Here is a 16,532-nt window from a genome sequence, read left to right as displayed (position 1 = left end):
ATGGATAAAATAGATGAAAGAGCTTAGGAAGTAAGAATTTTAGTCATAAAATAAGTCATGGAGATGAAAAGTACAGCACAGTTAACAAAGTCAATATTGTCTTCACACCGTACGGTGACAGGTGGTAACTGTACGTATTGTGGTGAGCACTGTGTAGTGTACAGCACTGTCTGCACACCTGAAACGAACATAACACTGTATGTCATCTATACTTCAATAAAATTTTTTTAATAAATAAAAAGGATAAAAAGGGAAAAAAGAATGTATATTCACACGCATTTATATTTACATGTCAAACCACTGAAAGAAGACACAAGAAAGTGGTCATTAGTGGGACAGTAGTGGGAGGGAGTGGAGAAAGTGAACCAGGCCAGGAGAGAAGGGAAACTTCTTAGTGTACACCTTTTTTATATTAAAGCCTGCAACCATATAATGTACTCAATAAAAGTAAAATTAAAATAGAAATATTGAAATCCAGAAAGGCTGTCATTTTCAACTGAGCACGCATTTAGCCTGCTGTGTATCCAAGTCTGTGTTCTGCAAATACAGATTCCAAGGCCCTACCTAAAAAGATTCTTATTTAGTAGGTTTGTAGCAGGGTATAGCCATGTGTATTTTTCTTTTTAAACTTTCTAGGTATTTCCGATGCACAGAAAAACTCAAACAACCGGTTAACTTTAATCCTCTCATTTTGCAAATATGGAAAACAGGGTGTGAAGAGACAGACTACTTCAATCATACAGTGACAGGAGATTTGGCCTCAGGACCCAGGTCTTTGGCCTCAGTCCAATGTTCTTTCTTTTAACAATTAAGGATGTGGCACTCTCCTCTCTCCAAATCCAGATTCTTAAAGCGGCTACCCTGAGAATTTGTGATAGCTCATCACCTGCCGCTTACACAACACTCCAAAGGTGGCGAGAGAGTCAGATGATATTTCAAAAGTTTTAAATCAAGTTTTTGTATTCGAATTTTTAAAGTTACTATTTTAACATTTATATTGCCCTTCCATATTCTGAGCCAGTAAGAAACCACCAGGATTCTCTTGGTTCTCACTTTGCTCACATTCACGTAGAACGAGATCATCTGAAGGACCTGGTTGTTGTGAGAACTGGTTTAGAACTAGTGCTTCAGAGACCATGTTTTTAGATTCATTACAGAAAACTTAGAAAATAAAAAACGTTTAAAAGAAAAACCACCACCTACCCACAGCTCCACTAGCATCTAGCCAATTGCTCCTAGGATTTTGATATATATAAAATTATTTTATAAAGTTTATTAAAACTAGTCATTAAAATATCATCCTATAATAAAATCAGGATGAATTTTCTCTAATTTTTAATACATATTGCTGTCTATAAACAAATAAACTTAGATAATATTCTACTGGATCTTAGTAAATCTATGAAGTAACACAGATCACATCTTGTTATTCCATTTTTTTGGGTATACATTAGGCAATTTTAGTATCAAGGCATGAATAACCTAAGATTAGGAAGTATGTTACCTCTTCTGAAACTGCCACAGACTGTAGCAATGTACTCAGAATCCACTTTTTTAACTTCATTTAGTACAATATCCTAATAGAAAAAAAATTAAGTCAGTATTCTAAAATGGCTTTCACCAAGTGACATTGTCAATTCTAATCAACAAATACAATTCAGCACACTCTTACTTGCATTTGTAACATCTCTTCACGAGGAATTCTTTTCTCAAAGTCCTCAAAATATCTATAAAGACAGAATAAGTAGACAAAAGATTTTTGTGAAATTTAAATCTCCTTAAAAAATAAATTGCCTACCATGTCAAGTGTCCTTATACCAGTACATCATTCAAAAATCAAGACTAAAGGCTCAGTAGGAAGATAACAGTAAAATAGGGGCGTTTATTTCTTAACTTAGACTAAATTTTTTAAGTGTCATTCTTTATGCTATTCCAGATACTCCATCTAAACTTATTTTAAATAAACTTCACATTCCTATACCAAGAGTAAGTAAATATATTTAAGTTAGTATGTTTCCAAGTTAGACTGCTCCCTACTGGCAAGTCACGGGGTTACAGTTTATTGCTCTTAAATCCTGCAAAATTATCGTATTTTAAAACACTATCCTATGAATCCAGATAACATTGTGCTATATGAAAGGAGCAATCAGAAAAGACCAGATTGTATGATTTCACTTATATGAAATGTCCAGAAAAGGCAAATCTATATTGACAGAAAGTACATTAATGGTTGTCAGAAGCAGGGATGGGAAGGTGGGGAGTGGGGGGAGGGGGGGTAGAGAGAGAGGGGCAGCTAGAGAGATATGGGGAGTGAATGCCAATGGGTATGGGTTCTTTTTGGGATATAACAAAGATGTTCTAAAATCAACTGTCGTGATGGTTGTATAATTCCACGAATTTACTAAAAACCACTGAAGTGTATACTTTAAATGGATCAATTGTATGATATCTGAGTTCTATTTCAATAAGGCAGTTATAAAAATATCTCAGTATGAAATAACATCTCAAACTGATAAAGCACCTGCTCAAAACCACCTCTCACAACAACCAAGTCCTTCAGAAGATCTCAATTATGTAAATGCAAGGAAAGGGAGAACTATGCCATCCTCGTTTCTTACCAATTCAGAGTCTTAGAAGAGCAGTGTGAGTTTAGAGGATTACGATAAGGCATCAACGGGGCTAAACTGGCAACAAGACTATGTAAGAGAGGAAGTGATACCTGCTTATGTACTATGCATTAAAAAAGGGGTTCCAGATTGTAGCCAGCACACAAAATAATCACTGAGGCTGATACACAACATTCCTACAAGGTATTCCTACACTGTTACTTAGGTCTTTGGGGTTTTTTTCTTTTTCTTTTTCTAATTTAGCATTCCAGAGTCATATCCTAGCTTCCTGGGCAGACTCCAAACTTCTTAAGAGCTACACTGACCCTGTTTATAACCTTACCCCAGATCTGACACAGTGCTTTCTACAATAGTTAAGCACAAAATAAACACCCGCTGACTGATGCACTCAGTCCTATGTGTTTTAAGAGGAAGTTTCTCACTAAAGTCAAGAGAATGAGGGAAATACTCAACACAGGAAAACAAACTAGAGGGCAATAACAAAATGTGTGAAAACAGGCATATTCTCTACAAAAGTCTGCAACAAATCTTAGTATTCCTGAAGTAGAAAAATGATTGTGTTTAGCTAACTTTGAAGAATTACTATGGTGTATGGAAGAATGGCTATAAAAAATTTTACTTTTACATCTTAAGTCTCAAAATGAAAGAAAATTTGCTATCTTACTTCAGCCCAATTCGCTGATGATGGTTCAATTTATCTTCATTTTTCCTGAGATCTGTATAGAAGACATATAAAGTTAAGGTGCTAACTTAGACATTTTTGGAAAAAAGCTGCTAAATTTAGTGATCCTTTTTATAAGGAACTACCAGGAAAATACACTGAAATGACTTTGAAAAGAAAAAAAATTCAGATATTAAGAAGTAGATAAAAAGTTCTTCAAATCAATGTAGTAAAATCTAACAGTTGATTTTATGATTTTTATTTACTGAATCAAAATTTCAAGTATAGTTACACAGAATAATAGATAAAACACAGCAGGATCATACCACACTTCACTGACTATAGCAAAAAGCAGCCTTATAAGAACCTATATTGCCTAACTTATGGTTAGTAGCAGCAGAAGTAGCCACAGCTTCTGAATGTTTTAGGACTATGTTCATTTATATTGCTTGTTTATTCATTCACTGCGTTTAACTAGCATTTGTTGAGTAGTAACTTGTGCAGGCATGTGGCTGAAATCTTGCTGAAAGGAAAAGTATTGCCTTCATTATTTAAATTAAAAAGCTGTCATATCATAATATATCTTAAATCTAAAAGTGATGTTCCTTTCCCGGGCATAAGTACAGGAATAAGCCTTATTAAAGAAAAAATGGACAAGTATGCTTCCAAAACAATTCCTACAGCTACCCTTATATTCACAAACATAAATTCTCTCTGGAGATACAAAATGGAGAAAAATAAAAATCTTTATAATACAAGGAGCACTTAATATTTGTCATAGTTCTATGTACATACTAAACACTGAAAATGTAATGGAAATAATGAGTTTGTTACACATAAGGATATAGATGTTGACAATTAATCATATTACATATCTGTGAATTGTGAAATAATGTAAAAACCATTATAGCACATCTCTGACACTCCCAAGGGATGCAACTTTTGTTTAAGAAACAAACTCTTGACCCTTTTAACCAATATTCCACTCAGATAAATATGCTACAGACAGAAAAGCCCAAACCCTCTCTGAGATGCAGATATAGTAGAGTTCATTCACTTATTATGTGACTCACACAAATTTTTAACTTTGTAGTATTACTAATTAATCATGCCTCTTAAATGTGCATTCTTTTTTTTTTTTTTTTTTTAAATATTTTATTTATTTCTAGCAGAGAGAGAGAGACAGCGTGAGCAGCGGAGGGTCAGAGAGAGAGGGAGTCACAGACTGAAACAGGCTCCAGGCTCTGAGCTGACAGTCAGCACAGAGCCCGACGTGGGGCTCGAACCCACGAACCGCGAGATCATGACCTAAGCGAAAGTCGGACGCTTAACCGACTAAGCCACCCAGGCGCCCCTTAATCATGCCTCTTAAAAAAGAGTCAGTTACTAGGTACCAAGCACTGTGCACTAAGTGCTTTTCGTACATTACTGCATGAAATCATATAAGGCAGCATTATGATAGCATTTTGTAGTAAGAAACCAAAGCACCATGAGCATTCATCGTAATAAAGTGGTGAGAATGGATTCAAACCCAAGTCCGTCTCTAGAACCTGTCCACCTAACCATCTGAGTTCCTTGCACACAGTTGAATCCACAAACACTAAACCCCGAATGCCACAGGTACACTGCAACAAATCTATCTATATATATGGTATATACCCTTTAAAAAGTATGAAAATAAATTATATTCAAAGGACTGCTATACTAGGTTTAAGGAAAATATTTATAATTACTTGATTTAGGCTCTATTTTTATCACTTCTTTGAAAGCAAAAATTCCTTCAGTAGATATTGCAAGCCTCTTACAGAATTTTTCTCCATGTATATCACTCCGCTTTTAGGCTGAATGTGTAGGATTCTGTTGTCTAAATTTTACTAGAGAAACATAGGCAATGTAAATTGTTTCAAAATCTGCAAATGAAATCACTGCATTTAAACCAAGAAGCCACTTGCTCTTCCGCGTTACAAACCTAATTTAACACAGGAATAAAAAGCTCTACTTTATATCTACTCTCTGCTACAGAGTTAAAATGAAAGTCTTACCATTCCTATTTACTAGTTGAGAAAAGGTTTTTCAAGTTCTAGTTTGCTAGAGCACTAACCATCCTTCAGGAGCATAGTGACCTGGGGCTGGTGACCTACTATACATACTCACCTTCTAATGTTTTAATCCCTTCATCTACAAACTTCCTTGCAGCAGATGGACTACAAAGAAAGAAAAGCATTAGTTCAATATCGAGTGAAACTCAGGACCCCTTAATAACAAATAACCAATTATGTCTTCTCTTGAGAAACATGAAGAGTTACTGTGGAGCTAAAGAAGACCTGTTAAAATGTGGTGGTGATTTTATCCAAAGAGAAGAATTCTTGAAGCCTCGATCTAGGAAGACAACCATGAACCTGGATATGAAAAAGGCAGCTAAACAGCTAGGTGCTATAGTACACATACACCATATTCATAAGACAGACATGAAAACAGTTCTTTCATTCAAATGATGAACTGAAGACCTATTACGTGCCACATACTCTTCTAAGTGCTGAAAATACAGCAGGAATAAGACAAATAAATGCTTTGGTCTTACACACTTACATTCCAGTGAGGAGAGAGAAAATAAACAGGCGTATAAAATTTAAAGTATCAGATAAATTAATTAAAATAGGATAACGTGACAGAGTGGCTGAGTCTGACTTTAGACTGGGTAGCAAAGGAAGGCCTCTGAAATGGTATTGAAACTGAAATTCTAATGACAAGGAGTGTTTGTAGAGAAACTGTGTGACACAGAAACAGATATTCATAGCAGAAGGCAATGTGGCACATAACAAGTAGAACTCAATGGGAGTCAGGAAACATGGGTTCTAATGCCGACTCTGCCAGTTACCCCTTTTTCTATATTCAGTGTTTTTGTCCGGAAAAAGAAGATAGTAACACAGATGTTCTTTAAAACAACTTCTAATATTTTACAATGGCCTGAAGTCCCTAAGGAGTCATGCTCATTTTCAGTAAACTAGGTTTAAGAATTTAATATATTTTAGAATAGCTTTCATCAAAATGTGGCTATTCACTTATTTGTAAACATCTTATTTTATGTTTTTGAGAGACAGAGCATGAGCAGGGGAAGGGGCAGAGAGAAAGACAGGCACAGAATCTTAAGGAGGCTCCAGGCTCTGAGCTGTTAGCACAGAGCCCGAAGTGGGGCTTGAACTCATGAACGGTGAGATCATGACCCGAGCTGAAGTTGGACACTCAACCAACTGAGCCACCCAGGCACCCCAAAATGTGGCTATTTAAAGGAAAAATCATCACATAAATGCCTCATTCCATAAAGATGAGACTTAAGCAAAGTGTTTTAGGTTTAGTGGGTTTTTTGTGTTGTTTTTTTTTAAGATTTTAGTTTTTAGGGGCACCTGGGTGGCTCGTTGGTTAAGTGTACGACTTTGGCTCAGGCCATGACCTCCCAGTTTTTGTGAGTTTGAGCCCTGCTTCAGGCTCTGTGCTGACAGCTCAGAGCCTGGAGTCTGCTTTGGATTCTGTGTCTCCCTCTCTCTGCTCCTCCTCCAGTCATGTTCTGTCTCTCTCACTCAAAAATAGATAAATGTTGGGGCGCCTGGGTGGCTTAGTTGGTTGAGCGTCCGGCTTTCACTTAGGTCATGATCTCGCAGTTCGTGGGTTCGAGCCCCGCGTCGGGCTCTGTGCTGACTGCCGGCTCAGAGCCTGGAGCCTGTTTCATTCTGTGACTCCCTCTCTCTCTGACCCTCCCCTGCTCACGCTGTCTCTCTCTCTCTCTCCTAGAAATAAATAAAAATATTAAAAAAAAAAAATAGATAAATGTTAAACAAAAATTAAAATAAAAAATATTTTAGTTTTTAAAGAATGGCATATCTTAACATGTACAACAACATGGCTGGAACTACAGTGTTTTATGTTAAGTGAAATAAGTCAGGCAGAGAAAGACAAGTATCCTATGATTTCACTCATATGTGGAATTCAAGAAACACAATAGATGAATACAGGGGAAGGAAAGGAAAAATAAGATAAAAACAAAAAGGGAGGCAAACCAAAAGAACCTCTTAAAGACAGAGAACTGAGAGTTGCTGGAGGGGAGGTTGGTGGGGGATGGGCTAAATGGGGGATGGGCACTGATGAGGGCACTTGCTGGGATGAGCACTGGGTGTTATATGTAAGCGATGGGTCACTGAGTTCTACTCCTGAAACCAGTACTATGCTTTATGTTCACTAACTTGAATTTAAATAATAAATAAATATTTTATTTTTTAAGTAATCCCTACACCCAATGTGGGGCTTAAATTCACCCCTTGAGATGTAGAGTCACATGCTCTACCAACTGAGCCAGCCAAGCGCCCACAGCCTTAATGTTTTAATGTTAACCTTTGTGTTGTCAAATGGCAAAGAAGCCCCCTTTGGTGCTAACTCAAATTTTAAGACACAGTCCTTCATTAAAAAATGCTTGGATATTGGCCTGGGTGGCTCAGTCGGTTGAGTGACCGACTTTGGCTCAGGTCAAGATCTCATGGTTTGTGACTTTGAGCCTTGAGTCAGGCTCTGTGCTGACAGCTCAGAGCCTGGAGCCTGTTTGGGATTCTGTGTCTCCCTCTCTCTCTGCCCCTCCGCTGCTCATGCTCTGTCTCTCTCTGTCTGTCAATAATAAATAAACGTTAAAAAAAAAAAAAGACAAAGCATTTTTTTAAAAAATGCTTGGATGCTTGTCCCAAATTTATAAGGTACGTTAGGTGCTATGGAAAAAAAGCTTAAATGCTTAAGACAAATGTCATGCGCAGAGAGGCAAAAGAGGCACAATCTGGAGGGAGTGGTAAGATGTACATGGAGCAAGGGTAGGCGGAGGTTAGAAGATTATATCTAACTTAAGAATCACACTGGTTTTATGACGGAGGGAACATTTGCCTTGGATGGACTTTGAAAGTAGAGGTGGCACCTGAGGAACCAGCCTAGACATACAAGATATGGAAGAGTGAGCTATATGGGCAAGGCCAGAGATGGCAAGGTACAGGTTTTGAAGGGAAACAGCATGTACTTATTTTGACTTACATAAAAAATAAAACCAACCCTACTACTGCGTCTGCTTTAAAAAGACTTCTTACCCGATGCCACTAACTCGAGTCAGGAAATTGATAGATGAGCTCGTATCATCTTGCCGAATCTTTAAGGAAAAAAAAAGTCTAATAACGATTTTGGAATGCTTTGAGGACTAAAATGTTCTTATTGGAAATATACCAGTTGTCCGCTAGGGGACCTGAAGAACCATTTACATTTGTTTGTAAAACCATACAAAAGTATTCACAAATAACCTCAGTGGTTATAGATGAATAACAAAGCAAATGAAGACATTTCATCTCTAACTTATCCAATACTTTTAAAAGGCTTATTCACAAAAGACTATAAGTGGTATAATTACTATCATCAGGGTGAAATAAAATCATAAAAATGCCTTAAAGAGCTCCAGAATAGAAATTCTAAAATATAACAATCTTTTATCAAAGTTTATAATCTACCTTCTGAATGATACAAAAAGCTAACTCTATTACAGATGCTAATAGTCTCTTAAAGGACACATAAAAAGGGGCACCTGGGTGGCTCAGTTGATTAAGTGTCCAACTTCGGCTCAGGTCATGATCTCATGGCTTGTGAATTTGAGCCCCACATTGGGCTCTGTGCTGACAGCTCAGAGCCTGGAGCCTGTTTCAGATTCTGTGTCTCCCTCTCTCTCTGCCTCTCCCCTGCTCGCGCTCTGTCTCTCTCAACAATAAATAAACATTAAAAAACATTTTTTTTTTAAATAAAGGACACATGAAATAAGCAAACATTCTAGGCAACAATATTCAAATTTTTAAAAATAGAACACTTAAAGCCATAGACTCCACTCCTCTCTTTCTTTTGCATCTTACCAGGTGAATGACATCAGTTAACCTGCACTGATGCTACATGAGAGTTGCCATAATGGCAGACACCAGGGGGCTTCTGGTGGCTCAGTCCATTAAGTGTCCAAATCTTGATTTCAGTTCAGGTCATAACCTCACAAATCATGAGACCAAGCCCCACGTTGGGCTCTGTGCTAATAGCACGGAGCTTGCTTAGGATTCTCTCTCTCTCTCTCTCTCTCTCTCTCTCCCCCCCCCCTCTCTGTCCCTCCCCTGCTCATGATTGCTCTCCTTCTCTCAAAATAAAAAAAAAAAAAAAAAAAAAAAAGCAGACACTATAATCAAATAAACAAACAAGTTAAAATTTTACCTTTTCCAGCTTACGCAATTTTCCAGTGGCTAAAAATTCGTCAATCTTTTCAGCAATTTTTGTTCCTACGCCAGGCTAATAGAAAATTAAAAATATAAAACTCATATAAATATAATGCTTACCAAATCACTCAAAGATAAAGTAAAAAATGGGAAATGAAAAAACAAAGATCATTATGTGACCAGTTTTGAAACCAAGGACACAGAAAATTGAGTCATAGTGAAAATATATTCTCCCAACAAAATTCTTAAATAATTGACAAAAGAGAAGCCTTAATAAAACAATTTTAAATGACTTACTTTTTTAAAATTAATTTTTGATGTAGAAAAAAGAAACAGAGTTGCATAAAGAAAAATATTAAAATCACGTGTTAATTTCATCACCCTGAAAATTAAAATAAATTGTAATTTCATCACCTAACATCTGCTCCATAGCCTTCTTTTCTGCTTATATACATAAGCAGTTATATGTGCATATACATGTATATATATATATATATATGTGTGTGTGTGTGTGTGTACACAGTTTTCTTATAGAAACAGAATCATACTGCTTTGTATTTCTTTAGCTTAAAACAGATCATGAAAAAATCTCCATATCAATATATAAATACAACTTCAATATCTTTAGTGGCTGCATAGCATATCATAATTTACTTAACAAATTCCCTACAGGTAAACATTTAGATAGTTCACAAATTTTAATATAACAATGTCATGAATTTCCTCTAGAGCAGAGGTTCTTAAGCTTTTGGATACATCATCATCACCTTGGGGTTGCAGTAAAACACAGAAAGCCAAATCCCACCCTAGAGTTTCTGACTTAATAGGCTGCATTTCTTTCTTTCTTTTTTTTAAGTAAACTCTACACCTAATGTGGGGCTTGAACTCAGGACCCTGAAATCAAGAGTCGCATGCTCTACCAACTAAGTCAGCCAGCTGCCCCTGTAGGTTGCATTTCTATTAAGTTGTCGGGCAGTGATGCTGCTGCTGGTGGTTTGCGTACCACACTTTGAGAACCACCACTCTGGAACTGTAGAGTTCAATATGATAGCCACCAGCCACATGTGACAATCTAAGTTTATATGATTAAAACAAAAAAAGGCAATTCCTTAGTCACATTAGCCACACTTTAAGAGTTCACTAGCCAAATGCAACTCACGGTTATTGTGATGGATAGCAAGGCTCTAGAACATAAGCCCCATGAGAGCAGAGATCCTGTCTTTACTGCTGCACCACAAGCAGCGGGAGAATACTGGCATACAGGTGCACAACTAAGGATGCTTATACACATCTATCTCTACTGGTTCCTTCAGGATAAATTCCTCCAAGTAAAATTGCTGGGACAAAGGAGATAGACATTTTGCCAACATTCTGCCAAATTATCCTTCAGAAAAGCTGTAAATAACCAAGGGAATCCATCATTTGTATGTCTTTTTCCACATCTTTATCCATACTGTATATTACATTTGATAGTTTGATAGCACCATACAGCAACTTGTTTTAATTTGCAACTCTGATTATTAGTGAAATTGAACACTTTTTCATGTTTTTTATCCTTTTTATTTTTTCCTGTTATATATGGCTTTTTTTTTTTTTTTACAGTAGTTACAGGTTTACGGCAAAACTGATCACAAAGCGCAGAGTTCCCATGTACTCTCAGCCCCTACACACGCACAGCCTCCACAAGTATCAACATCCCTCACTACAATGCTACTCTGATTATAAGTGATGAACTTATAACCGAAACATCACCCAAGTCCATAGTTTACATAGGGTTCACTCTTGGTGGCGTTGGTCCCTTTAACTTAAATGTTCAAATGCATAACAACATGTGTGCCAGTTATCTCCTACTGTCTCTTAGCCCTAAGGTTACCTTTCTATATTCTTGACCTATTTAATGTTTAGTAAGTGTTCCAGGGCTACTGAACACATATTCAAGTTCTGAAAATAGCAATACCAGATAGAAATGAACAAGATTTAGGAAACAGAATTGACTAGAGAATGGAAACTGCCCAGGTTTCTCATTTTCTTTATCAGAAGGTACATACTGACCTGAAGCAATTTAGGCCTAGGCTATTAACTGTACCTAACATTAAGGATTAAGAGGCAAACACTCATTCTGGAAATATCAGACTTCTAGAATTATTGAGATGCACTCATGTGTGCCAAAGAGTAGGTTGGTGATTTTTCATATAATAGTGGAAAGGAATAATGATGCGATTTTCATATTTTTAATGTTTGTTTATTTTTGAGAGAGAGAGCACGAGCGAGCAAGAGACAGAACATGAGTGGGGGAGGGGCAGAGGGAGGAAAACACAGAATCCGAAGCAGCCTCCAGGCTCTGAGCTGTCAGCACAGAGTGTGACATGCGACTGAGTTGTCTGTATTTGAGCCCCACATCAAACTCATGAGCCATGAGATCATGACCTGAGCGCTGAAAACTGAGGCACCCAGGTTCTCCTATGAGATTTTCATATTAAGTCCGGTTTCATGCAAAAGGAATTTTGGATACTTTTGTGGGGTTTTTTTAGAGATATACCATAAGCTCAGATTTGGGAAAAAGTGCATTAGAACTTGTCAAAAGTTTGAATCCAATAAATGAGCAGGCAATTAACATAAAAAAGGAAAGTCAATAGTGATAAAAGGGAACAGAATGGAAGCAGAAGTAGCTCCTGAGGTTAACACTGGTCAGTTCACCAGGAAAGAAACCCAGAATTAAAGTCCAATGTATTTATAACTTCCTTGGCTAGTCTATTTGGGGAGGATATACTGATGTTGAGAACTGTTTATGGTACAAAAGATTTAAAACCTATACGCCACCAGGGCATGATTAGTGTTGAGTAAGACATTCAAGATGAAAATGTGGCACAGGATTAATGTGGATAATCTGTCACTCAATAATAAGATGTAAAAGATTTATGGAAATTCCATGACTCTGAAAGGTGAAAATACAGGACAGTTAATAGCTCATACTTTGAAGGCTCTCATGAGAAAATTAAGGACATTCAAATATTGATACCTAAATTCTAGAGGACTTTTGTGAACACAAATGGGTAAAGAATAACAGAAGAAGGTGATAACTATCAGGACTTAGACCAATCAAAAGCCACATCAGTTTGACATCTTCAACAAAAGATGAATTAAGATATGGTCCTCAATTTTCAGGAACTTATTTAGAATCTTTCAGTGAGATTTAGATGAAAGAGAACAACCTATCAATAGGTAGATTTTCCAGTATAGTCTTAGCAATATTAACATAAGCTAGCAAGAGCTATGACCCTTTAGAAATTGTGACCCACAAAGTGATAGAGCATATATACTAAGGGGCTCAATTATGTCATTAGTAGGTAAGATTTCTCTGAGAACACCAGCTCTCACTAACTGATATAAATTCTTATACCTGGGGATCAGAATAAGATAGCTAGGGACCAGACATGTCAATACCATTCTGTCACTACATTCCTGAGGACTAAACCTCAAGCTGAAATTCAATGTGAATACATGTATATATGGCAGGGTATAGAAAAAAATTATAATTACATATTTAAAGCAAAATTTCAATCCACACCCTCCACAATAAAAACACTTAGACAATGAAACAGTATGAGTGATACAGCATTAATATTATTCCAAGAAATCAGCAGCAGTGAAATCTGCATATGTGGATCAAGACAGCTTGGGAGAGGCAAATTTAGTTTGCCAGTTGAACTCATCAAGTTTGTACATGTGTGAACTCTATAATCAGCCTGCTCACTAAACTTACCAACTTCTTAGCTTCTGCTCCACTCTTTATTTTGTGTGGGTACTTTGCGATCACAGATGCTGCTTTTCTATAAGAGGAAAAAAAAAAAAAAGAAAGAAAATCAGTTAGAAATCCAGGGAGGTCTTAATTTTTCTTAAACTGGAACACACATCCAAGCTAATATTTAGCTTTAGCTTTATCACAACAACTAATTTTCCACATCTTTGTCAACCTTAAAAAACTCAGATGAACTGACAGACCACCTGCATATCTTTCACAAATATCTTGAAAATCCTCACATTTGAGGATAGTATAATTTTAAGTGTATATTTAAAACTAGAGAGATTCAGCAAACCAGTGGCCTTTCCTTTTTCGGATAAGCTAGTTTTCAGAAATTGTTCATAACTCTCATAAAAATGTGCCAGTGGTATTTAGACTACTAGATACCAAATGGGCTTATGGATGGCTACTTTTAAATTCATGGCTTAAAACTGCAACTGCATTCCGCCATGTCCTTATAGTTACATATTTTTTTCATTGCTCTCATCTCAGTTCTGCATAAAGCACTGACCTGTGATTCTTGCCCCTCTCCACACACACCCAGCTCAATAATCTGGTGAACACTGGGCACACGTTGGGAGCTTACCGATGGTACCTTGCTTATAATTTCAGTGCTAAATATAGTTTAGCAATGATACTGATAAAAGCCAGAATACATCGAAATCTAAAGCACTGGGGCGCCTGGGTGGCTTAGTCGGTTAGGCGTCTGACTTTCGCTTAGGTCATGATCTCACGGTTCGTGGGTTCGAGCCCCGCGTCGGGCTCTGTGCTGACTGCCAGCTCAGAGCCTGTAGCCTGTTTCAGTCTGTGACTCCCTCTCTCTCTGACCCTCCTCTGCTCACACTGTCTCTCTCTCTCTCCTATAAATAAATAAAAATATTTTAAAAAATAAAAAAATAAATAAATAAATTAAGCATAAATACTGGGTAGTCTTTGCAGCTTTGGTTTTTCATTCTATTCTAATAACATACAGACCTTTAGACTTGGATTTCAAGCTCTCTATTAGCATGTAACTGATGATGAGTCTGGAAAGGTAGGTTGAGGACAGTTTGTTGAGGGAATTGTTTCAGTAAAGACAAGTAGTACCAGACAACTGGCATTTGGGGCAAAGCCTAAAGGGAAAAAGAATTAAATCATGAAAGGCCTTTTGTATGCCACAATGCATTCGGGCTTTATCAAGGTGAAGAGGAAATATTAATTATCTGATATGGAAGAATGGCAGGATCAGACAACTATTTTCAAAAGGACACACTGGCCACAAGCAAGAGAAATGTGCATCTGGGTAGGGAAGTGCACGCAGTCATCACCTGATTCTCCAGTGACTTCCCCACTCCAACCATACTCCATAAGCAAACTGACTGCCTGAAGAATGTTATACTCCTTCAGCTCTCAATGCCTTGACACATTTTGTTTCCTTTCTTAAACTATTCTTCCTTTCACTTATCCCTTGACGGGCTCTTTCAAAACTAAGTATCTCCTAAATACTGCTGCAACATAGAAGATAGGGCTGAATATCTCTGATCTTTAGATCATCATATTTGTGGAAGATAGTACAGTTACTTTAAACAGGAAGTCATAAAAGGTAAGGTAAGGTAAGAAGCGTAATCAGTTTTGAATTATGTTCAATGGGAAGGGAGGGAGAGAGGTGAGGTTAATTTTGAAAGGGTGGAGATAAAGGTAACAGAGGCCTAAAAATCTGAGGAAAAGCCAATGAGATACAGATTTGGAGTCAACGACATAACCAGTATCCAAAGCCAAGAATGTTAAGACTGCCAGGGAAAGTATGAAAACGAGAAAAAACGACGAAGGGCAGACCTCTGGGAACTACTAGCACTGAAGCAGAGGAGGAGAAAGAACAGCCAGGAGTGCCACCGCAGAATTCCAGGGTAAGATGTGAATGCAATGAGCTAATGGTGGAGGCCAGTGAGGGTCCAATTAGGTGAGATGTAGGTGAGAGCATTTTCAGAGGAATGGCAGGATGGCAATTATACCACAGTGAGATAAAGAAGGACTAGGGCTGAGAAAATCCAGACAAGAAACAGATTATTCAAGAAGCTTAACTGTAAAGTGGAGGAAAGAGACAGGAGCTAGCTAGAGGGTAGAGGGAAGTTAAGAAGGCTGCTTCGTTTTTGCTTGCAAGAGCTGAGGGACTTGGGAGTCTGTGGACTAAGGGGCACAAGTAACTGAATGTGGGAATAACAGCTATGATAAGGGTCCTGGTGAGATGGACAAGGATGAATGCATCCAAGGATCCGACAAACACCAATCAGATGGGAAATTTGATTCCTTGAATTTCATAGCACAGACCTCATTCACTGTCTTTCATTATGGCTTAAAATCAAACTGCCTTTTCAGCAATTCGTATTTGATGATGGGAAAAATACCTATCAGCCACACCTATTTTTCAATCAGAATTGGGAACGGATCAGAAATGATCCTACAGAGCTCTGCCCAAATTATCTCGAAAATATTGCAGTAAGGTACCACCACAGAGTCAATACCCTCAGTTCCTGCTTTTTTCTCCTCTTGCATATGGTCCAAATATCCACTGGCCCCTCAGCCCTGTTAACTGTCATACATCCCAGGACGCATGCTACCAGGGAATGCTGCACCGTCCCACCTGTAAGCATTGTACTTGTGGATTGCCTGGTTCACGTTCTTCTCAAAGTTTGCGAGTTCTGTAAAGGCAACAAGAGGCTCGGGTGAACAAGAACCACGAGTAAACAAACGAGAACTGAGTTTTCCAGAAGGGGCTGTAACAGCTTCTTAAGGGACTGTGACTCTCCGCTTCTACACGGGCCAGGCCAAAGACAGCCCACACAGTGACACGGGAGTCCCCAGGAGGACTGACATTCAGCCACCAGCGATGGGCGCTGAAGGAAGATCCGTACGGCAGACTACCCGCTGCAAGGGGCCAGCCCCATCCACAGGGCTGTGGGGACGGGAGAGAAGGAAGGGAAGGCAGTGAGGTGGGAAGAAAGGAGAAGAAAGCCAGCGGCGCCTGGCCCGGAGCGAACCTGTGAGCATGTCCGTGATTCCCCCGTTGAGCGTCTCCTGCGGCGCCTTCCGTTTGCTCATGGTGGCCGGCACCCGAGGACCGCAGAGTGCTCAAAGCCGCGGACCGGTCCCCTCTCCCAGCTTTAAGGAGGGGCCGGGACTTGGAGAGCAGGGCAGGA

At 38.2% G+C, this 16,532-nt stretch overlaps 1 protein-coding gene across 3 annotated transcripts in view; it reads right to left on the bottom strand.

Annotated features, from left to right (window-relative positions):
• POLB (DNA polymerase beta) overlaps positions 1 to 16,532 on the bottom strand; it is a 28,266-nt gene extending 11,734 nt beyond the window's left edge. For 2 of the 3 annotated variants that reach the window (XM_039235651.1, XM_039235654.1), the window contains exons 1-9: positions 16,374 to 16,532; positions 15,977 to 16,034; positions 13,318 to 13,384; positions 9,553 to 9,627; positions 8,406 to 8,464; positions 5,443 to 5,492; positions 3,292 to 3,343; positions 1,673 to 1,727; positions 1,505 to 1,577 (exon numbers count right to left, since the gene is read on the bottom strand). In XM_039235651.1, coding sequence (XP_039091582.1) covers positions 1,505 to 1,577; positions 1,673 to 1,727; positions 3,292 to 3,343; positions 5,443 to 5,492; positions 8,406 to 8,464; positions 9,553 to 9,627; positions 13,318 to 13,384; positions 15,977 to 16,034; positions 16,374 to 16,434 — 550 coding nt within the window. In that variant the 5' untranslated portion in view covers positions 16,435 to 16,532. The remainder of the gene's footprint in view (positions 1 to 1,504; positions 1,578 to 1,672; positions 1,728 to 3,291; positions 3,344 to 5,442; positions 5,493 to 8,405; positions 8,465 to 9,552; positions 9,628 to 13,317; positions 13,385 to 15,976; positions 16,035 to 16,373) is intronic. The other variant, XM_039235652.1, reaches the window with a different exon arrangement.

This window comes from Hyaena hyaena, unplaced genomic scaffold (genome assembly GCF_003009895.1).
Source record: "Hyaena hyaena isolate Hyena2069 unplaced genomic scaffold, ASM300989v1 scaffold_100, whole genome shotgun sequence".
Lineage (NCBI taxonomy): Eukaryota > Metazoa > Chordata > Mammalia > Carnivora > Hyaenidae > Hyaena > Hyaena hyaena.
Note: the sequence above shows the minus strand (reverse complement) of the source record. Positions and strands in the feature narration are given on the sequence as shown.